General features: G+C 52.8%; 6 protein-coding genes across 6 annotated transcripts in view; 3 read left to right on the forward strand and 3 right to left on the reverse strand.

Annotated features, from left to right (window-relative positions):
* The window catches only part of DICSQDRAFT_18752 (WD40 repeat-like protein), a gene marked incomplete at both ends in the record, with an annotated part of 2,788 nt that extends 1,151 nt beyond the window's left edge, over positions 1-1,637 (forward strand). Inside the window, 2 exons of the mRNA XM_007369360.1 lie at positions 851-1,057; positions 1,221-1,637. Coding sequence (XP_007369422.1) covers positions 851-1,057; positions 1,221-1,637 — 624 coding nt within the window. The remainder of the gene's footprint in view (positions 1-850; positions 1,058-1,220) is intronic.
* Positions 1,638-2,717: 1,080 nt separating this feature from the next.
* Positions 2,718-5,530, reverse strand: DICSQDRAFT_182947 (WD40 repeat-like protein; the record flags this gene model as incomplete). Its single annotated transcript, XM_007369361.1, has 10 exons — positions 5,175-5,530; positions 4,985-5,114; positions 4,889-4,929; positions 4,465-4,821; positions 4,349-4,405; positions 4,242-4,298; positions 4,110-4,185; positions 3,956-4,054; positions 3,392-3,897; positions 2,718-3,296 (listed from the first exon to the last, which is right to left on the reverse strand). Exons 4-10 carry the CDS (start codon positions 4,483-4,485, stop codon positions 2,718-2,720), a joined length of 1,395 nt encoding a protein of 464 aa, XP_007369423.1. The 5' UTR covers positions 4,486-4,821; positions 4,889-4,929; positions 4,985-5,114; positions 5,175-5,530.
* An 803-nt stretch (positions 5,531-6,333) lies between these two features.
* DICSQDRAFT_157127 (uncharacterized protein) lies at positions 6,334-8,433 on the reverse strand (the record flags this gene model as incomplete). The annotated part of the gene is made up of 8 exons (XM_007369362.1): positions 8,253-8,433; positions 8,060-8,198; positions 7,907-8,006; positions 7,718-7,836; positions 7,564-7,669; positions 6,659-7,514; positions 6,431-6,568; positions 6,334-6,375 (listed from the first exon to the last, which is right to left on the reverse strand). The coding sequence occupies exons 1-8, from the start codon at positions 8,382-8,384 to the stop codon at positions 6,334-6,336; spliced, it is 1,632 nt and encodes a 543-aa protein (XP_007369424.1). The 5' UTR covers positions 8,385-8,433.
* Positions 8,434-8,589: 156 nt separating this feature from the next.
* DICSQDRAFT_182949 (uncharacterized protein) lies at positions 8,590-10,388 on the forward strand. The gene is made up of 3 exons (XM_007369363.1): positions 8,590-8,638; positions 8,693-9,316; positions 9,427-10,388. The coding sequence occupies exons 1-3, from the start codon at positions 8,618-8,620 to the stop codon at positions 10,084-10,086; spliced, it is 1,305 nt and encodes a 434-aa protein (XP_007369425.1). The 5' UTR covers positions 8,590-8,617; the 3' UTR covers positions 10,087-10,388.
* A 2,266-nt stretch (positions 10,389-12,654) lies between these two features.
* DICSQDRAFT_91670 (sec24-like protein) lies at positions 12,655-16,160 on the reverse strand (the record flags this gene model as incomplete). The annotated part of the gene is made up of 15 exons (XM_007369364.1): positions 12,655-12,902; positions 12,959-12,993; positions 13,049-13,235; positions 13,295-13,398; positions 13,447-13,662; positions 13,722-13,794; positions 13,845-13,963; positions 14,026-14,310; positions 14,370-14,519; positions 14,575-14,806; positions 14,859-14,964; positions 15,014-15,114; positions 15,170-15,552; positions 15,616-15,882; positions 15,944-16,160. 15 exons carry the CDS (start codon positions 16,158-16,160, stop codon positions 12,846-12,848), a joined length of 2,532 nt encoding a protein of 843 aa, XP_007369426.1. The 3' UTR covers positions 12,655-12,845.
* Positions 16,161-16,464: 304 nt separating this feature from the next.
* On the forward strand, positions 16,465-17,457 carry DICSQDRAFT_68384 (uncharacterized protein; the record flags this gene model as incomplete). Its single annotated transcript, XM_007369365.1, has 5 exons — positions 16,465-16,566; positions 16,624-16,632; positions 16,688-16,781; positions 16,834-17,044; positions 17,106-17,457. 5 exons carry the CDS (start codon positions 16,465-16,467, stop codon positions 17,455-17,457), a joined length of 768 nt encoding a protein of 255 aa, XP_007369427.1.
* Between the last annotated feature and the right edge of the window lie 23 nt (positions 17,458-17,480).

Raw genomic sequence — 17,480 nt, forward strand, 5'->3', positions numbered from 1 at the left:
GTAGTGCCAACATGATACTACTATAGCACTACCGCAAATGTGGTCCTCTAATTTTCGCTATTTTGCACTACTGTAGTACTATTTTGCACTATTTTAGCACTACTCATTTAGGGGAGACTCAAATAAGATGACAATCCTTTATTTATAGCTCATAGTTCTCAACTCAAGCATTACACACCTCTGTAGCTGCAAAATCACCATGATAGCTGACTTATATTTGAGGGCACAACTCAACATAGAACTTGTTATCATGTATAGGACTAGGCTGTCAGCACAGCATTCATACCATGAAGCATACTCTATAGCACACTCCATGTTATATACATAGTCCCAGACATTACACATATGCAAGCCTCAGCAGGTGAATCTGAAGGTGAGGTGTCACCACTTTGCCCAAGTCCAGCAGTGATAGATATATATGGTACTTGTAGAGAGGATCTATGTAAGCTCTGGTGGTGCAGTGGTATAGAGCACCCCTTTGGAATAGGAATACTATCTGAAAGTGGGGTTGGGGGTTCAAGACTAGGTGAGGACACTTTTTTATAATATTTTTTCCAGCACTTTAAATGCATCTGGGGCTTATAAACAGATGGTTTTGAGGTCATATTAAGCATTTCTACACTATTCAGAAATTATGGACCCACTCTATCCACTACTATCAACGTCTACTGTAGCACTATTTCCGTCTACTATAGTGCTACTTTGCACGAATTTGCATTTATAGTGCAAAATAGTGCAATTATTTTTGGGGACCTCTCGATTTTGCACTATTTTTCACTATTCAACTACTGTGTCTATCAAGAGCTAATTTGTACTGAATAGGTGTAATTTGCAAAGGTGGTTTTTACAGATGGGCGAGAACAGAAGTCTTGCAATATGGGACGTCAGTCGAGGTGCCCGAAAGGTGGCAACCCTCGAAGGGCACACCAAGGAAGTGACAAGCTGTGCCAGGTCGCCCGACGGCGCTCTGATCGCGTCCGTGTCTAGCCGGGAGGCAAATGTGCGGCTTTGGGACCCTCGGACATACCGGCTACTTCATCTGCGAATTGCCGAACAAGTATGATCTGATTGAAGATGTCCGCTTCTCCCCCGACGGACGCTGGCTCGTCTCGAGAGGGTTCAGTCACTGCGATATGTGGGATAAGACCGCTGTCATGGCGCACAAGAGCCTTCCGCAAAAGGAATATTCGCCCTGCTGCTCTGCTGCATTGAATCCTCAGAGCACATGTCTCGCCACTGGGCGTGACTCGGGTAGGGTTCGGATCTGGGACATACAGACGGAGGAGTACCTCTTCACCTTGGATAGGCACACGGACGAAGTTCTCGATCTAGCATTCTCACCCGATGGGACGAGTCTGCTGTCAGCATCGAAGGACAAGACAGTGAAGATATGGGATGCATCCAGCGGCGCCGTGATCCTATCGCTTAAAGGACACACCAAGGGCATCACAGCAGCATGCTTCTCTCCGTGCGGGAAGTACGTTGCGTCGGCATCACGCGACAAGAAGGTGCGGCTGTGGAAGAGGGACGACGGATCGTGTGTGGAGACGTTCTCGAAGCACGAGGCTTGTGTCAGGCACGTAGCGTTCTCCCCGGATGGAGAAATTCTATCGTATGGAGTGGATGATGGAACAGTCATTATGAGACGTATGCGCGATATATTCCCAGTAGAAGATGCGAACATGTAGCATGATGTTGATACAATCTTTTCCTCGAGGATGGGCCTACTATAGTGGGATGTTTTGGATCCTTTAGTACTGTCTCAACAATGAATGTTCCCTCGCCTCAAACTGCCATCGCATTGCGCTTTTCTGGCACACACAATAAATCACCTGCGACGTACTCATTCGCGCTCTTTCGAGCAGGTGAAGCCATCAGGTGTGAGGAAAGGGAAAAGAATTGAGGGCTGAGGAACGCTGCCCAGAGTATATGCAATCGTGTCCTGAGATTCAGAACGCACTGTCAGAGAGACGATGGACCAGAGGACCTGCTCTTTGTGACCGGTCCGAGCGTTCCGAGGGGTCCGGCAGATTGCGTAGATCTAGCGCTCCGATGCAATCAGACGTTGACGGTAAATCTACGCTCCTCCGCAACTAGTGTGCACTCTCCCGTGCGATTAGCTCTCATTTCAGCTTACTTGCCCCATGCATACACGGGGTCTTAGCTCTTTGAGACTTCTACGCCATCAATAACCACAGCATGGAGTTAGCAAATCTCTCTGCCGCTCACTGGCAAGCGCTCAACTCTCATCGACGTCGCTTCGCAGTTCGTGACCCAGATCGTTGAATGAAGAATGTTGCCGCGTGTTGCAGTGAAAGTGTGCGCCTCAACTATACGTCTTCTTCACGTACTTGGTAGTCTTGGGCACACTCAGTTCTCATGTCATATAGCGGCTTCATGCAGATCAATGTCAACAACATGTGCATCATATACTAGTTGAGCAGTGGAACACGTACGGGCCATCACTCTACGTCAAGGAGGGGATGGAACCGCGAGTCCGTGAGATGTCACAGGGAAAGAAAAAAGACGAGATTCATAGCGCAACTGTATATCTAGGAGATGAAACAGCGAGGAGGCTGATGAGAGAACAAGGAGTAGAAGCATAGCATGACAGACGACTGAGTGAAAGCAGGGAGTAGATGCATAGCACGACGAAAGACTGAGTGAAAGCAGGGGTGGACGAAGGGTGGATCAATGTAATACGGATGGACCATCAATCAATCTGACACAACGGGAATGTCTTTGAGCACTCGGACGCAAACAGATCCATCGTCCGATCCAGACGACAGCGTCACGCCGTCGGGCGAGAACACTACATGTGTTACTGCATCGCTGTGCTCTTCAAACGTATGCATATTCGTACCGTCCTTCCGACGCCACAGTCGCACAGTCTTGTCCGATGATGCCGATGCGATGTACAGGCCATCAGGGGAGAATGCTGCTGCATTGACCATGCCACCGTGACCCTGGAGTGTGACGATCCCCTCGCGGCTGAATGAGTCGCATATTCTCAGCGCCCCATAGCTGGAGCCGGAGAGGATTTGCTTCCCGTCATCTGAGAACGCTACAACGCCTACGGATCCGCCGTGTTCATGTAGCGCCAAGAGCTCCTCACCCGTCTCAACCTTCCAGATCCGCACGCTGTCATCCTCTGACGCTGTTGCAATACGGTTGTCCTCCTGATCGAAGACAGCAGTCCACACCATCCCGCTGTGGCCGACCAACGGCTTGTGCAACGCGCCCGTCTCCACGTTCCACACACGGCAGTTGTGGTCCACGTCGCCCGACGCGAGGTACTGGCCGTTGTGGGAGAGACCACGAAGGTGACCATCGCGTTGTGACCCTCAAACATGTGCAAGGTCTCGTACGTCTGTCCGTCCCAGATACTGACGGTCTTATCGTCTGAGCCCGACGCAAGCTTGGTGCCGTCCGGAGACCAGACTACGGTATGTACTGCCTGTGTGTGACCCACAAGCGTCGCGAGAGGCTCTCCACCATCCATGTCCCGCACCGTGATGCAGCCATCACCACCGGAGCACGCGAGCAATGCGCTACCGGGGGAGAACGCGAGGTGCAACACGATGCCTCCGTGTGACTCCCACTTGTGTACTGCTTCCTGACGCTTCGTATGCCACAAGATGATCGTCGCATCGTCTGACCTACTCGTAACCCACTTGCTGTCGGGGGAGACAGTGAGAGCGGTGATAGATCCGGTGTGGCGCTTAGCAGCAGACTCCCCTGCGGCCATTTCGGCCTTCCTGTGCTTCGCCGTCTGGGAATCGTCGTGATATTCCGTTTCCTTAGTTTGCTCCCACGAAGGGTCTACAAGGTCGAAGGTGGCCTGCTCTATCTTCAGGTCATCTAGAGTTGCTTGGGGCGACCCAGGCAGAGATTGTGCTATACAACGTCGGGGCGTCAACTAAGCTCCAGCCATCGATGATTCGCTTCGGCCCACCATTCTCGTCGCTAAGTCCGTATTCCGTAACTATTTGAATGGAGTTTTCTGAGTCAACTAGTTTGTCTAGCCAGGTTGGATCGACAGTCACTGTTCCTACTATGACAGGAGCATCGGCAAGACGCACAACTCCTGATGACGAAGGAGACTTTACCTCCACTCCCGTCTACCTCGACTTCAGGCTTGTACGCCTCTAAGCCGACGGGTATGTCTTCCGGAAGTCCAGCTCCCTGCTCGCTCAGGACTGGGTGAATAGTGGCCTATCACCCACTAGGTAAGTACTCACTCCAAGTATCGCAATGAGATCCCTATCCGATGCAATCGCCATATCTGCTTCCGAATGCTGTGTTCCTTGCTGAGAACCACAATGACTCAAAGACATGAGCACCATACCGAGATAATGTAGTCAAGCAAATGGGCCACTGGGTTATACGTTGTGTATGTCTGAAACTGCGATCAGCATAATTGCGATCAGCATAGAGTGACGGGTACAAAGTGTGTTCACTTACGGCTGCTGAAGGGCCCTCCATGATCTGCGTCTCATCATCTGAGTCTGCTTCACAACCGACTGGCTCGTTGCCTTCCAGGTCAGGTCCGCCGGGCGGAAGCTGGTGTGGGTCAGCAGCGGCTTTAATGACTCTGTCGAACCAGAGTCGCTTCTTCACTGTATAGTAGTTGAAAAAGAGACACTGATCCCTTTCCTGTCGCGTCGACTGTGCGGATAGATCAGTCTCCGAGTCCTGTCCACTTATGAGGGTACCAGCGCATTGTGCCTGCAACGGATCGGAGATCGGCCCACTGTTGTACCAGGCATATGACCAGTCTTGCTTGTCGATCGAGAAATTTAGATCGAAGCTCGCCGTGTTCTGCACTTTGACCGTCACCGATGCTTACTTCTTCTTCTGGCTTCCAACCCAAGGTGAGCTTGCCCACCTTGTTGTCTTCACCACTCCCACCACAAACCAGAGGTCCTCCTGTTCGATGTTATAGCCGGCCTCCCTAGCATACTCCAACGAAGTGAGTGCGCACATATGTGACGATGTGTCGTCTCCGTGAGACTTTCGTCTGCATCGCAGGAGGTTCTAGGACCAGAATGGCGCCTGTGTCTTGAGAACACGAGAATGACAGGCTGCCTCCGGCAGTCGCCAGAGAGGTGAGACTATGGTGTGTAGTCAGTCACGTCCAGAAATTAGCTGAAGGATTCAGATAGCTGCTGTACTTAAGACTTGCATCCCCGGAGACGGAGAGATTTGAGATATGGTGACTCATGACGTATGGTTTGAGAATAACAGGCCGAGGTTTCTTCTTGTCCATATTCTCCAGCTCGAAACATACGAAACTCTCCGGGACTCTACCCTGGTTGAACTTATCACCCTTCGCTCTCCCAGCCTTGAAAAGATGACAAAATGTCCCTTCGTCGACCCTTCCCACCGATCCAAGCTCGACCTCCCCCCGACCGTATTGTTCGTCTTCCTCAGGGTCTGCGTGCCAGAGCGGATACCCGTAAAATTGGAAGAGTGCCTTAGCGTAAGTTTCCGAAGGGGCGAGGTGGGAATCGGAGGGAGGCATGATGATACAGACGAGGGGGTTTCAGAGTCGAAGCTCGTCAGTGAAGCTACTTGAGGTTTCGAACGGCCTGTGAACCAAACCGGATGGCTTGACGACGGAGCGAAAATATCATTGGCCGGCTGATAAGCGCCTGGCGAACATTACCGATATTGTAATTGTATCAATCGTTCCTCCTTCGCCACATCCCTGCGCCCTCGCATGACTAGCACAAGTTGGGCTACTAGCCACAAGGCGAGCGGGATCATGAGTGGGCGAAAGAGCACACAATTTTGACCGCGACAGTGACCGGGATCCAGAGTCGCATTTGCTCTGTTCCTTGCAGTACCACGCAACACACCTGTGTCTACCTAGGCGCATAGTGGTAGGAAGGGAGAGCAGACTAGATCGCGAGCAGGTTCACGATCGCGCCGCAGTTATCTATACGACCGCCGACCGGTAGACAACCTGCACGGCTGCGTTCGCACTGTAATGAACTGTCTCTGAATCGCACGCTACTCATCCAGCATCGGCACGCTCCCAGCGGGCTGGTCATTCACAACGTTCTGGCAATCCTCCGATTCTAGCCCGAACCTTGGTGACCTAGATGAGTTCAACGACTCTCTCCAGGTTCTCAAAGAGTACGTACCTTCAATCTTGTAGGCTGGACGTACAGGTCCTTGACGCTCGCTTCATACACAGCCTAGCTCTCGGTTGAACAGTACATAATATTGATCTGTGAGAAGATTTGATAGCGCTACATCGGATTGTTCGTGTATGTCGTAGGATCGTACTGATACAAATGAAGGATCAATGACTCGAAGGTCTTAATCTTACACAACTTCATCGACTTTTGAACGGTGGATGCAGAATCCCTTCAAGATAGCGAGTGAGCAGCGACCCGGAAAAAATGTCAAGGTCTGAACTCACCGGAACGACCCACTCCTTGCAGCTGCAGCACACGCCGGCCCAGTCGTAGTTGCCCAGTTTCGCACTGCACTTCTTATTCGGGCAGATGATCTTGCCAGCCATATGGCCCTGCTCCAGGAAAGGTTCCATCCACTTCATCTGCGACGAACGTCAAGCACGTCAGCAACCACCCTCCTTCGTTTCTCACCGGCCGGCGAGATACAATCCCCGACATCATCGAATACTCACCGGTTCGACGAAGTATCCAGAACACTTTGGGTTCGCGAGGATGGGCGGACTGATTGACGCGAAATAGTTCGGACTCTTCACAGAAGCGAGTCCAGGACTCTGCGGCGCGGAGCGGGTAGGGGAGCTGCCGCCTGCGGGAGCAAGGGGGGTCATAGACAGACCGGCGGGAGGGCGGAGGGCGGCAAGCTTTGGATGCGCAGCGAGTTGCGCAGCGAGATCGGTCGGGTGGGCGAAGGAGTTTGAGAGGGAGATGGGAGGCCGCTGGGATGGCAGTGGTGTGACCTTGTCTGCGCTCTCCGCAGCAGCCTCCGTCGGAGGAAACTCCGTGTCGGCCTTTCCAGCAGTCGCAGACTCCGCGCCTGACGTTTTGGTCGGCCCTGCCTTTGCTTCTGGTGATGTGCTTGGGATGGGTTTGTCGTCGCTTACTGGCTCTGATTCAGATTGGGGCGGTTCCTCGTCGCTGGAGTCCTCGTCAAAAGCTGATTCGGATAGTAGGTCCGAGGCAGATCGCCCAACCGAAGCAGAGGCGCTATCAAGCTGAAGAAGCGTAGCCTGAACGGGTCGATTTTCGGCCAGTTCGCTGATGGAACCCAGGCGCGAGCGAGGATGAGACTCGTGAAGAGAGTTGCTGCGTGATAAGCCCGAGGAAGGGGCGGCAGGAGGACCTTGAACAAGCGGCTTTACACCGCCGGAGGACGACGCTCGTCGGGGAGCAGTTGCACCAGAGGCGAGCGGGCTCAGAGGTTTTGGATCGTTCATGGATGGTCTTCTTGAGTTAGCCGCAGAGAGAACAGCTGGGGTGGGCGGTCCGACCTGACCGTGATCGAGCATATGTTCTCGCGCGGCCAGTTCCTGTCTGATCTAATGTGAGATTACAGGGACCTCACTTCAGACCTTGCGCTCACCTGCACATCTTGCATCGTATTCGACGGCGTGGCGGAGGCACAGGAGTATCTGACGGTGTGTAGGGGAATTTCGCGAACATCTCTGTCTCAAACTCTCCGTCTCCATCTACCGGACATTAGTTCAATGTTGTGGATGAGATGTAAACGGACTCACTCATGACCTCATTCACAACACGCTCAAGGTAGAACAGACGCGTCTCTTTGTCTCGCTTTGAGACTTTGAAGGATGCCTGATGGAATATTTCGAGCTGACGCATGAACCCTTCATTTGGCCTGCATTTCCATAGACATCAGACTACATCCGAGCTAAAGCTACCGCCGGAAATGCAACGGAAGCACGCACTGGACATTTGGCCGCGCCTTTCTGATGACCTCTAGAGCACTTTCGGCATCCAAGCTTTCCGTGACCATGAGGTATGCAGCGACTATTGCGACGCTTCGGCCTGGGTCGAGGCGTTGGCTCGCCACGCAATGATGCAGGATTTAGACCACGTACTCATTCCAGCTTGACAGTGCACCAGCACTCCTTTTCCCTTGTCGAGTTCTGCCTGAATGAATGTGATAGCAGGGACGAAATGCTGTAGAATATCGGAACTGTCTGTGTCGTCTATGTTGATTTGGTGCCGCACGAAAGTCTGTTCTACAGTATGTCTGAAACGGGCTCACTGACACCAACGATGCAGACGTACCTCGTGAATAGAGACTCGCCCCCGCATCGCCGTCAGAACACTGCGAATGTTGTGTGCTCGGAGGGTCTCGGTGTCGAGCGCACTTGGGAGGTCGCCCACCCACAGATTGGGGACGATTTCGTTCATAGACATGGTGCTGCCTGCAAATTGCGTTCAAGATAGTGCAGCAGCTACAAGCAGAGCGGTCTGGGGGTGGTGGGAGAGACAGAGGGTCGGGAGTTCGCGAGAGAATAGGCTGCGGCACTACTGGGCGTCTAATGTATTTGATCCTTATACTTCGCATATGCTGCGGGTACCTCCTCATGGTGACCCTCTTTCCTTCGGCCTGTAGCATGAACGGTCCAGTACCTGGAGCTCCGCAAGAGATGCCAACAAAGCCACCAGCCGTATGTGAACCTATGATCCATGACGACGCTATACACTGACGTAGTCGCCACAAGGCTCCGGCCCCCGGTGGCACCCCACGCGTGTCCGCGGCGCTCATACACGGTGCTCAGCAGCTGTCTGACATCTTCGAGAGGCGCACCGCAGTGCTCAAGGCCCATTACGAGGAACGCATCCGAGCAATCACCGCCGAGCGTGACATATTGCTTGCGGCTACGCAGACCCAAGCGCGAGATACGGGGCCACACCCGGACGCATCGGAACTGGAGGCCCTTCGCGCGGAGCGTCTCACATGGCTACAGGAACGCGCTCAGCACGAGCAGCAACGCAAGCTCTGGGAGCAGGAGCGACAATCATGGGCTCTGGAAAGGGCGAAGCTGGGCGAGGAACGGGTGGCGAGGGACGCTGAACGCGTGCAGCGGGAGGAAACCGTTGCGCGGTTGACTCACGAGCGCGATCTAGTCCTTCAAGAGCGCGAACAACGCCGCAAAGCTCATCAGGACCTCCAAGACGAAATGGCGAGCCTGCGGCATGAGCTGCAGGTGAACAAGTCTGGCTACGGGGCGCTTCAAGAGCAGCTAGCTCTCAGAAACTCGTCGATGCTCGCTCTGGAGACGCGGGTACGGCAGCTCGAGGCTGAAAGGAGTGGTTTTTCTGGGCATGCGGGGTCGCCGACTGAGGTAAGTTCTCGCCTCTCACCACACGGGGACGCGGGCCTGTGTGGCGGAAGGCATAACAACTTGTGTGGCTGGACTACGTTGTAACCCAGACATGACGTTCCGTCGCACAGGCTAACGCACCCGTTGCGCCGCCGCACGACGATGCTGATGGAGTTGAAGGTCAACAAACTACCTTCGATCCATTAGATTTCACCCGGTCGCCGCTCCATTCCCCGGCGCGCAGCAGTACCCTCCTGACCACCGAGGGCACTATGTCGACTCTAGAGTCGCATTCTCCGCATCCGACGCCCATGCAGGTATGTTCGCCACCGCTGGTGCCGTTCCCATTCGACTCGACGCTCAACCTGTCGCCGACGTTCTCGCGCTCGCTTCCGCCACTGCAGCTAGATGCGCCCGTCCCGCAGTCGTCTACCATCACGTTGCGACTCGACACCCCGTCGTCTCCTGCGAAGTCGACGATCGGGGGGAGCGTGCACGGCGATGTGTTCATGGACGATGCTGCTGCGGGGCCTGTTTCAGTTTCGGGGTCAAGTAGCTCATTTCGATCGCGATCCTCGACTTCGGTCGTCGCCACACCATCGAGACGGCTAGTGATCAGGATCCCTCTTTCTAATGGAAATATCCGGAAGCCTCTGAAGCCTCTCCCTCCCCGATTCACCGAAGAGGAGAAGCTAGACGTTGTTCATGTCCCTCGCTTGCCCGAGTCCGATGACGATGACGACGGAACGGACACTGCCTCGAGTGATGATGAATCGGTAGAAGGCTTTTAGAAGGCACCGGACTTCTTATGGGCGAGCACACCTTTCGATTACTAGGATGGAGCCACGGCTTCCATCTAATTTCTAGTCTCCCACTTCATTCGGATTCTCTCTAGTCGTCACTCGCTATGTCTGCGTTATGCTGTTTCGTCACACTCCTATACTGCTGTTTGCTGCTCCTTCGCTATCTAAGATTAATCCACGTCTTTCCACTCTCGCGCACTTTCGAAGATTATCCTTAACACGTACGGACGAAGCTTCAGAGCCCAAGTGAGGTCCATGACTTACGGTAGCCTAGTACACTCGAATTTAACCACTGTGCCGGAATCCCGATGTTTTTGGTCACCAGACGGAGTTGGCTTAACCAAGAACGGTGAATCAACTTGAGGCCTAACACTGCCTTCCCACTGACATCGCAATTCAAGCTAGGGACCCATGAGCCTCGTTAATGAAAAGGCAAGCGCGTTTCTTAGTGTGACATCGACAGCGAGATGTCTAACTGACTACTATTATATTGCAGACATCCGACGCTCTCAAGAAAGCGCAGAGGTCCTTTGAGTCCTTCGTGATAGTATACGCTTCAAGTTCAACAGCGCTAGTGGGATGGCGCTAGCAACTTTGTCTAAAGAACCCGGAGTAGGCATTCAGCATCAAGGAGTTGATCGCATGCAACCACGAGGCTCTGGTTCCTTTCTTGTTAGGGTGAGTACTGGCCATGTTAGTGTACACGAGAGGCAAGGAGATGCTCCGACGAACAACATCCGGGCTCATTTTTGTAATGAAGGAAGTACACCGCGCTCGAAACGCGCCCGTCCTTCAAGCGTCTGACGTGCAAGTCTTGCAATCTCTCTGTGAATTCCATCGCATGTCCTGACGGTGCTTACACAGTTGGCAGGTTACTCGGCAGTACCGCTTGGCACATCCCGTAGTGTCGCAGTGTCAATCCGGCGACGTCGTGGTATATTATTGAGACATACTATGACTTGGAATACTTGGGAAACCTGTAGAGACAAATCAGTCGTGCGATGCCGCGCCTGATGCTACCTATGCTTCATTGGGTCTCCTTATGTGTAGCATGGTTCTCCCCTCTGTCATCCGTGGCATCATGATCTTGCTCTTCATCATATACGGACCAGAATTGCACTCCAGTTTGGATCTCTGGCCGCAGTGGCGATTGGCCATTAGCACTGCCTAATGAGACCGCAGCGGGTCACCAGTTTGTGTGACTCTTAAGATTCTTGGAAGCAGAAAAAACCCACGTTGGCTGTCCTAGATGTTGTCATTGGCTTGTCATAAGGGCAGATACAATAACCGCAGATGACGAGTATGTGCGAGGACCGCATCCCATCGGCTTGTAGGGTAGTCGAAAGGGAGGTGACCTTTTCTTGGCTAGTATCAGCTCAAGCAAGTGTATTCCTACTATTACTAAAATCTAGTGAATGGAGTTGAGATGTCCGTAAGCGACGTCACAATAGCCCCAGGAGGCAAAGCAACAAAAATAGAGCAGGAAAATTTCTGTCCCTCCCTCCAACCATCTCCTTTTTTCTCCTGCCAGAATCCTCAGTGTGCTCAACACCAGTTGACTCCCAGCGACCGCCCAGTAATTTTCTGGAAGCCCCCACCCCTCCCTTTGCTCCCTTACTGCACACAATACTATGGCTGCAACAACTGCTCGAGATATTGACATGGAGGGTTTATATTATGTTACCCAAGATCACCTTGAGACTGAGGACATACCTGGACTGGTCCTGCCAGTGCCACGGCCCAATCTCCCCTCCAATGTGGAGTCCTCAGGCCACAGCACTGCTACCAACAGTGTGAATACACAATATCACTGTCCACTGGGGACGGGAGACCTTGTCACCTTGACAACAAACAGGCTGTATGGAGAACGGGGCCCTGAGGGTTTGCTTCAGTGTCTTGAACAGGTGCGAAAAGCAGACTCTGAGCGGGATGAATTAGAAGTCAATGGGATGGTGGCTCCGGAGGTGAGTATATTCCAGTGAACTGTCTGCATCTGGGCTCAGTTTTCCTCGCCCAATTTTTCAAATAAGAACTGCTCTTCAACCAATTGCTCCCATCCAGGAGTCCCCTCCTCGGAGTCAACCCTCTTGGAGTCCGTTTACAAGGCGATGGCCAGCCTGGTCGATAGATCTCTTCCAGTCACGCAAGGAATGGAGGATGTCGTATTGTCTTCTTCTGGACAACAGAGTGACGTGGCCGTCATGACCAGGACGACACAGATGGAGCTCATGCGACTCAAGCTCCAACGCGATGCCGCCCTTGCATCGTACAAGCAGTGTATCACGGCTACCCAATGGTATGCAGTGGAGGTGGCGCGCCTTGATCAACTTTACATTCAAGCGCTAAGCCAAAGCCAGCAAGGGATGACAGAGGTAAGTATTTCTAGGAAATATGATAGTCTGAAGACCATTTGATTCAACGCCATATCTGACAGGAGCGTAACAAAACATATCGCCTCTTGTAAGCCCCGACAGGACGTTTCGATGTTTTCAGCTATCACGCTCAGACTGTGTATACGTATACCGATCCACTCACTCAGAGACGTTGTTTCCTTTTGCTGTGTCGAGTTGGCCTAGCGGGCATGAGAGCCATCACTACAACAGCTACAACCATGGTATAGTCAATTGCTCTAGCCAAAAAAAACACATAGTCATTTTGCAACATCGCCCCATCCTTGAGAGTCCTGAGGTCGATGCGTACACGAATTGTTCCTTCGCTGATATGACGAATACATAGACCCCCTAGCTTTACCAGGGCATAGATCGAAACCCGCTGTTGTTTGCTATGGACGCACCCGTAGTGAGCTAAGAACGATGCTGATGAGCGTGGGAGCAACAATGACTAGCAGAATCAGACTTACTGCTGAGTGTATCTGTTTGTGCACTAAACATAAATCTATAGAAGACGTGAACACCAGGCCTCAAGATGATATAGATTACAAGGAACGCACAGTCCAAGTATGACATTGCAGCATTATTCTGGTCCTCAACGAGCATGTCGCTGAATTCGATCTCACTCCCGTCCATGTTCTGACGGGTGAGCGTGAACCTCGGCGTATAGCCTCTTTGGGAGAAGCGATGCGCCAAGATATTGCGCACTTGTGTCGACAGCTGCGTCTGCAGGTGCGGGAGGTAGAGCTAAGCGCCTATCAGTGAGAGCCTGGCAAACAACACAATCGTTCAATGAAGACGCGTACCATCCGGGGGTCGACATTGAAGACCTCGTCAACGTCGAGTAGATCCTTCAACACCTGTGGTGACACACTGGACCCAACCCATAGCATCATCGAATCCTCATTGTCTATACGAGATTGTCAGCGTAGCGTCCTATACTACAGACGTTACGCACCGATGAGGTATACCCCGTGTGACTCCATGAACAGGTGACTGTCGCGCATGAGCGACGGTAAGTCGATCCGCCCGTTCCCATCCGGTAGCGCAATTTTGTCGTCAAGATCATGAACCGCAAGCATCCGGGGATAGAGGTGGTGAATGATGCTCCGTACGCTCATGGCGGAGATCTTATGCGCGTAATAATTCCGCACGTCCGCAGTCACATTCCGACCTGCACGCTCGAGGTCGGAACGACGGCACAGCGAGTCATGCTCATTTGAAACCGCGTACCTTTGAGGGGCTTTGTCTTCATCATGGCTAAAATGTACAACGGGAGGGACCGGAAGGCTTCCGGGAGAATGAGCTGGAAAGCCCGGTCAGCCACGGCTAGTGAAGGAAAACTCGTTGGCGCACTTGGGTTGGAGCGGCGGCCGCGGCGCAAAACTTCCGATAAGCGTAAAGGATCAGCGCACATCGCTCCGTCAGAGATTCCTGAATCTGAGTTATCCGAGTAGAATGCAGTTTGGAAATCGCTGCACGTCGGATACCTTCAGCCGCGAACGCCTCTGGAGGAGTAACAAAAGAAGCTCCTCACCTTCTCGAATGATGTACGACACAGCCGCATCCATATCGGCATACTGAAACACGTTACCAGCAAGAGAAACCACACGCAGTGCGAGGTTATGTACTCGCACGCGGCGCTCGCCGGTGACTGTAGTGTAGAGGATCGCGGACTGGAGGAAGGCGTATTGTCTGTCGTCCAGTCTGCTAGTATGCTCCAGCTTGACACAGATCGTCTTATCGGCATCCATCGTACCGAATTCCATGTCAGATGCAGGGCTTTCATAGAAGTTGCCGTATTGCGACCCCACCCGAAGACCTGTAAGCCGGGTGCCGGACGTCAGGGGTGCCGAGGCTGAGCAGTAGAGTTCAACTAACCGACAGAAGTCCGCACCCGCATTGAGCATGAATAAACAGTTGCACGAGAAACCAGACGTCTGAACTGCGATGACAGCACCAGTCCGTCTCGACCGGCATCGAATCTCGGATGAAAGTACATGTCTCCGCCGCTCAGGGTCGCCACTAGGCCTGATACAGTTTGATTTGAGCTGAAATCTGGCAATTGCATATAGTTAGACCCTACCTATAGAAGCGATATCTATCGGACGGCTCATCCCAAGGAAGAGGTTCACACCAATCCCCTCCGAGGCACATTGTTCGCCGAGGTCTTTCCATGACTCGTCGCGAGGCTCGAACAGTGTCCGCTCCTTTTCCGTGCCGTAAAGAGTAGATTCGTCTTGAAGAGGCTGCAGGGCTCCAACGCCTATCATGGGGAGTGTTGCGGCGAAAGCTACGACTTGACCGCCTCGGCCGGCCTGCGGAACATTTAGTTTACAGCAAATTTATACAGTCATATGAGACAATTACAAGAGCAGCAAGACTGGCTGACAAGGCAGAACCAAGAGCGCTTTCTATCTCGAAGATTTGCTCGTGTCGTGAGGGCAAAGCGGAAAGGAGATTATAGATTGCGTCCCTGGTGACAAAATTCAAGATTTGATTTGAGTGTAATAGAGCGCTCATACCTGGACTCGACTGGGTTGACAAATAATCCCTCAATCGAGGGTAGGAATACCTCGTCAACATCCGGAACGACTAGCATGGGGGACTGTCCGTCTATGGCTGACTAACAGGAGATAGGTCATTCCGCGCCGAGGGGGATAATACAGGGAGAAGCGTACAGAAAGGTCATAGAACTGTAATGCCCTATCAAAAGTCAGGATAGCAACGCGACTTGAAGGAGGAAAGCATGGTGGAATGGTATCGTCACGTCCGTAGAGCAATTCGATTAGCACGGTGCAGGCCGTCTGTAGAAACCCTGAGCGGACCGCTTCTTGAGAGACGTCAAAGGCAAAGACATAGTCCATATGAGTTGGAGATCGTCGGCTAGTAGAAGGCTCAGGCAGCATAGAATAGTAGAGGGGTCGAATCGTGGGGGGAGGATGAGGTGTCCAGTACTCCTGAGGAACAGCGAAGTCGACAGTACCCTTGTTCAGTTCCGGTCGTTGCAGATGGTCAAGCCGAAGCATGTTTGCGTCGAGATTACAGAAGTACTCCGGTGCGACTGTTCGCACCTCGTCGTCAGGAGGTTGCAGCAGAAGAGTAGTAGAAGGAAGGGATAGCATACCTTCTGATTCGTGACCACACAGATTGCACCTCCATCTCGTCCCGTTCGCACCCCAGGTGCACCATGGATTGATATATCCTCTACAACGCTCACATCGCGCAGGGCCAATATCACCTGTCTCTACCAAAGGTACAGGCTCTTCTCTCGGGTCCTGGTCGGCGAATGGCTGGATGACGGCAGCAAGGGGAATCTCGCAATCCGACGCTAGTCTGGAAGAACTAGGCAAGTTCCATGTCGACATACGAATGTATCTTGGAGAGGTATTGCCTACCCAGACAACCACGCGTGAGCTCTTTCAGCTACTAGCGGTTGATATGAGTGCGCGTACCTTGGTCAATGGCCACAAAGTCCGTTGTGGACAGGGGAGGGTGCTTCCCTGGCAGAGTCATATACGCCTGTTCCTCCCATTTCTCCTTGTCAGCCTCTATGGTGTCGATGGGCGAGGGGATCTGATTCGGGTCTATGGCCGCGCGCAGGCCTTTGTACGGCGTCCCGGCGCTATGCGGTGGCTGAGGGATGTGTGACCTAGTGCTGTGGGCATACATGAAGCATAAAGATATCCAAGATGGTGACGAGTAAGCAAAGCGAGATGACTTGGAAGCAGAGAAAGCCGCGCTCGCTGCGGCTGACGATGAGCTCGACAGTGGGCGCGGCGCCGAGCTCGAGGCTGCCCACTCCCGGATCGCCAGATTAGGTCGTTTGTTTGGCAATAGCCTTGGATCCAAACAACTCTTACGCTGTCCCCGAGTATGGAAGGTTTATTTTTAGAGCTTGCTTTCCTTTCGGTCCAGATCGTTTCTCTCTGCTCGTCCTCATCACATTCTGTGTAGGATGAGTTTAATATCGGATATGGACGACTTCTTGAGTGATACTGCTGCCCTTTTTGGCGATGTCCCGCACGACGATGGGACGATCCGATATGGACCTCTCGTCCTGACAGTGGCGCCGAAGGTGCGCAAGCTTCTCCGAGTGCTGTCTACTAAGTCCTCATCTTGGCTGCACGAGCAGGAAGGCAAGGTAAGGCTCAAGTACTGTTTCAAGTGTCCGGACTAGGATCACTGAATGACAACAGGCCAATACGCTCCTGGCAGATCATTTATTCTCTCCATCCTTGCTCCTTGCGGAACTCATCGAGCGTGGTCTGATTTCACTCGAAAGGAAAACAGGTCAGACCTTGGCTTCTCCTCGCATTGTATGATTGAACAGGCATACTTTCAGTTGTGGAGCTTGGAGCTGGGTGTGCTCTGCCCTCTCTCCTGTCCGCAACGTTAATCAACTCGCCATCCCTCCTGGTGATCACCGACTATCCCGATCAAGGGATTATCAGGAACCTCACTGAGAACGTTGCGCGAAACAGGGCGCACTATCAGGAAGCCTGCTCCGTGAACACGGCGGGATATGAGTGGGGCCAGGACGCCAGCCCCCTCTTGTACGTTTCAGAAGCCTACGAGCGAACAAACTGATCAACTGCCATCCAGACGTCTCCTGAGAGAAGGTGCATCCGACCACTCTGATGGCTTCGATGTGGTCATCATGTCAGACTTGTTGCATTTCGACAGCTCGCATGACGTCCTCCTCCAATCCTTGATATCTTTGCTACGAAGAACCTCATCGGCCCGGGCCTACATCGCAGCAGGCAAATACACACCACCGCATGTGTGCGACCACTTCGTGCAGGAGGCGCGACGAGCGGGCATAGTGATGGATGAGGGTGAGGTAGAAGGCGTTTGGCGAGGATCACTGGAGGTGTCGGGCGGCGGTCTGGATCGCGAACAACTCGGCGTGAGGAAGAGTATGTGTAGATGGTGGATAGGGCGATGGGAGAATCCAGCTGCGAAGTAAATGTACTACTTGTTGTACATTAT

Source organism: Dichomitus squalens (assembly GCF_000275845.1).
Source record: "Dichomitus squalens LYAD-421 SS1 unplaced genomic scaffold DICSQscaffold_48, whole genome shotgun sequence".
Classification (NCBI taxonomy): domain Eukaryota; kingdom Fungi; phylum Basidiomycota; class Agaricomycetes; order Polyporales; family Polyporaceae; genus Dichomitus; species Dichomitus squalens.